The sequence below is a fragment of the Papilio polytes genome, unplaced genomic scaffold (assembly GCF_000836215.1).
Source record: "Papilio polytes unplaced genomic scaffold, Ppol_1.0 DF823901.1, whole genome shotgun sequence".
NCBI lineage: Eukaryota > Metazoa > Arthropoda > Insecta > Lepidoptera > Papilionidae > Papilio > Papilio polytes.
The window spans coordinates 411126-415893 of record NW_013525303.1 but is presented as its reverse complement, the minus strand read 5'-3'; the positions used below and the strand labels follow the sequence as shown (position 1 = coordinate 415893).

General features: G+C 33.9%; 1 protein-coding gene across 1 annotated transcript in view; it reads right to left on the bottom strand.

Annotated features, from left to right (window-relative positions):
• Positions 1–3063: 3063 nt before the first annotated feature.
• The window catches only part of LOC106102797, a 32124-nt gene continuing 30419 nt past the window's right edge, over positions 3064–4768 (bottom strand). The window contains exon 6 of the mRNA XM_013282381.1: positions 3064–3826. Within this exon, the coding sequence (XP_013137835.1) occupies positions 3064–3826 (763 nt within the window). The remainder of the gene's footprint in view (positions 3827–4768) is intronic.

Here is a 4768-nt window from a genome sequence, read left to right as displayed (position 1 = left end):
GCGGGAGCTGGTGACGGTGATTTAGAATATGAGATCAACGAGTCAGGAGAACGAGTGGTGGTAAGATCAATCGAGTCAGTACAGCGTGCGTATCTTCGATTCACAAATCGGACAAGGCGCCCTGTCGATGTATGGTGGAGGGATTTTAACGGTGCGAAGCGACATTTCATTAAGCTAGAAGCTGGGACGTATTTCGATATAAACACATACATAACACATCCTTGGGAATTCACTGATGTTTCAACAAAAGAGAGATATGTGATAAATAATAAGCCTATATACAGAGCTCCTGCAAACATCGGTGGGATGGCGTATAGAACAAATTGGAACATAACTATAAGTGTTAGGACTCTGCGGGAGACGGTGCTGATGTTTTTGGCCATAAATCACCCACAGTCGGTGCCAATAGAATCTTTAGGGTTGCCAAAAGTATTGGCCGAGGATTTAAGGAAGTTGCGGAATTTGTTGCGTGAACTTCCGCCAATTTTGATTTCTTGACAAAGTGTTGTTTTATTTTGTCTGATAATACTTATGCTGGTATTATATGGAATAGTATTTGTTTTTATAATTTATCATGCAGATTTTTCTTATCTATATACCCTGTTTATTAAATTGTTAAATATATTAGACTGGTGGTAGTGTTGAATTTATATTGTATTGAAATCAGTTTAAATTTTGTATAGAAATCTAGACTGTACTATGTTACAAGTTAAGATGGATGGATGTTAGAGTTTACAGCGTAAACTGCTGAATGGATCTTGATGGAATTTGAAATAGATGTAGAGGATAGTCTGTAAGAACACATACTTTTGTTTTCTTTAATTCTACACCGATACAACTTAGGGTTCTTTGAAAACGAACCTACAATTTCCTCAAAGGCCAGCAACGCATCTGAAGTTCCTCTGGTGTTGCATGTCTATGGGCGTTGTTGAACATTCCTGTGTTTCCGTCGCTGGTTTGTCTCCTCTTATAAAAAAAACATGGACGGACTTTGGTGAGAAAGCTTAAATGATAGTAAGGCATTTAAAAAATGGCTGGCATTTGGAAGGAATTTAGTTTAAATGTTGAATATTGTCTAAGATTCTTTGGAATACTTAACAAGTTTTATTTAATTCCTTTTAGATTAAATCACATGCAAAGTTAGTTTGTTATATTGGTGTTTTTAAGTGGACTTGTTAAAATGAGTCATGTTTGTTCAAATTTGGCTACAGCTATGTCAATATGAGGCTTGAATAATTAGGACATAAATAAACCAAGGCATTTAATATATTAGTGTTTCCAATAATTATTTTAACTTGTATGTAAAATATATTAGTAAGAAAATGTATACTCTTTCAAAATATAAAAATATTTAATCTGAAATAACTTAAATTACTTTTAAATTGAATTTTTTAAACGACTTTTATGAAATAAGAGTTAGAAATGGTCTTACTTATATTTACATCTAAGAATAATTGTTTTATATAAAATTTATATTATTATGATAAAAGTCATGTATACATTGTTGTTTATAGTTATAAAGTGCCATATTGTAAATACTAAGTTTGGATTAACCACCACACAGAAAACAGGCGTGAAGTGGAAGTAATTCCGCGTTTAGTCTGATGAGTGTAGTGTCGGAGGCCTAATTTTAGTCCCTTTCCCTTTTCACACTTTACTTAAGAGAAAAGAATGTGAAGGAAAAGTGGATTTGACGGTGGAGCAGATGCTTAGGCACGGGAAATGCTCTTTATGTGCGTCTCCTCCGTCAATTAAGGGTAGGCAACGCATCTGCAATTGCGGATGTTTATGGGCAGCGGTCGCTTTCCATTTCGATGGATTCAGGTGGCGACTTGTTCGTTTGCCAACTTATATTAAAAAAAAAACTTTAAATTGTGTCATATAGTTATATAGGAATAAGAAAGTTATATTTTCTATAATACTAACATATATTTTCTTTAGATATTATCTACTTATTTAGAATAAACACTTTTGTACCTATTTTTAAGTATAAATTGAATCTCTCAAAAATGTTAAATGAATATTCCTTTTAGGTAATGTAAAGTTTTAAAATTCACAATACAAATAAGAAGTAATGTAACAACTACAAAATAAACTTTGTAATTTAGAGGCATTATTAATAAATGTATTCTCGTGTATTTCCGGCCTTTGTTATTTCCTTTCTTTCCTCTCCTGTTCTGTATTGCTCTTAGGGCCTGTCCCACAACTGACTGATAGAGGCTCAGATAGCTTTAAATGACGTCCTGTCAGATAAGATTACTAAATCCGATATTTCCATCACATATTTTACACGTTGGATTGTTTTCAACTTACAATTTCGTAGGACAGGCCCTTGATTTTACTAAGATAAATGCGAAAGTTTAGATGGATGGATGTTTGTTAGTTTTACGCCTAAACTGCTGAACGGATCTTGAAAGTCAGATGTAGAACATAGTCTGGGAGAACATATACTTAATAAGTTTGATTACATATTTTATTTGACTTTAACAGTATTTTTCATAATAAAATGAAAAAAAGCAAGTGACTTGAATTTAGAAATTGTTGCCCATAGATATTTGCAATACTAGATGCATTGCCTGCTTTTAATCTACGAAGGGACACATAAAGAGAATTTTTACTTTATTCGACCCCGACATTGTTACATTTCCCCCTCCCATACTAGGTAGGCAGGAAGAGGATTTAAATTAGGGCCTCCGAAAATATTTGCGCTACTACTAGTTATAGGTAATTAGATATATTCCCATTAGGATGTGAAAGAGAGGATTATTTGTGATAATTTTGACACCAAATGTGACTTCGTGACTTATAAAAGATAACTATGAACCAAGTCAAAATTGAAACTTTAAAAATTTATTAAAAAAAATATACTATGAATTATATCTACTTTTTTTTATTTTTTCTTCAGTATTATAAAATAATCACCTAGCGGGAATATTTCGAAATACCAAATAACATTACAGGTTAAATAAAACAACATCTGGTGGGTATAAAAAATAATTTATTATAAAAAAAAATTAAGTATTATATATATAAATAATCACATTTATTTCACTGAGTACCAATTCACTCGGCTAATGTCTTAATTTCTTTATGTATGTGGGCTACTAAGGCCAGGGCTCCTCCGGGGATGAATCTTATAAAATTGTCTCCGGTGAGTGGTCCGAGGGCATAAATACCTTTGGGGGCGTTAAGCAATTCATGGGTACTTTTATCTATGGCTACTGGATTGGATCTACCATCTACTGGTTTTAATGGATCTATTCCGAAACCCAATCCACTGCTGTATGGATTCTCTGATTGGCATTCACATTTCACTTTCTCATTGTAAGGTATTACTTCATAGTCAAGGTCATTTTCATCTTTTTCACAATTCGTGTTGTTGCATTTGTTGTCAGTGTTGCCATTTATTTCTGTGTAATTTAAATATCTCGATTTGCAACTCTGAATGCTCTGTCCGAGTACAGATTTGAAATAATGCCAGTGGTTTTTGAAGAAGCAATGTTTTTGTACTTCGTCGATCTTTTTCTCTTGTTCGTCGCATTTGATGCATTTCTTGACTTCCATATCGTTGATGTCGAAGTTTGTTTGTAAGAAGAATAGGTCCGGTCTGGATCCGATGAGGACCACGATGAGGGAGACGGTGACTTGCGTGGTCCTGTCCGTGGTCAGGTCGAGTAATGTGACTCTCTTGAGGGCGTATTTGTGGTCATTGTCAGGGTCTAGTGGGGTGACGTCGACCACCACGTGGTCAGGATATGGTACGTAGTTGTGATGGTTGCCGTTGGGGCCGTCGCACATCATCTTGTAAATCTGGAAATTAAACAAACTATATTAATGTTTTGTAACAGCGCCATCTAGAGAAAATGGGTTAAAATTTTTTGATATTAGCGCCATCTATTGAACAGGATGTAAAATTTGTAAAAACAGCGCCATTTAGTGAAAACGGCATGTGAAAATAGTTTTCTAGTAAATATGATTTGTGACGTACAAATGAGAGCTCCATCTAGTGAATATACGTAATGTTAATTTAAAAAGATAAAATTATATTTTGGATATTTTCAGTCTTACTGATATTATAAACGCGAATGTTTAGATCAGTAATTCCCAAAGTGGTTTATATCGACCTCTAGGGGTCTACGACAATCTGCAAGGGGTCTAAGTCAGCTAAAAAGTTTGGGTAACTTTGGTTTAGGTGGATGTTTGTGGGAGTTTGAAGTCTAGAGTCTAGAACCCGGTTTTGGTACAGCGCCATCTATTATGCGTCAGAAACGTCAATATTACTTAATTATTAATTATTAATTATTAATTATTAATTATTAATTATTAATTATTAATTATTAATTATTAATTATTAATTATTAATTATTAATTATTAATATTATAAATGCGAAAGTTTAGATGGATGGATGGATGTTTGTTAGCGTTTGAAGCCTAAACAGCTGAACGGATCTCTATGAAATTTGGCACAGGTTTACAGCGTAATCTGGAAGAACACATAGGCTACTTTTTATCCCGGAATAGTTACGGTTCCCGTGGGATTCATTAATTTAGTTTTTTAATGTTTACTCGATCATTCTGCAACGGTTCAACATATCTTATTGAAATTTGGCACAGATATAAAACAAAGTCTGGAGTGTATATGGGATAAGGTTCATCCCCGAGAAAAGTCTAGATCCTGAGGGATATGTAGCTTTTTGTTATTTATAGTTAGTATGTTTTCTAATACCACGCGGATGAAGTCGCGGGCTGGTATATAATAAAAAGTAGT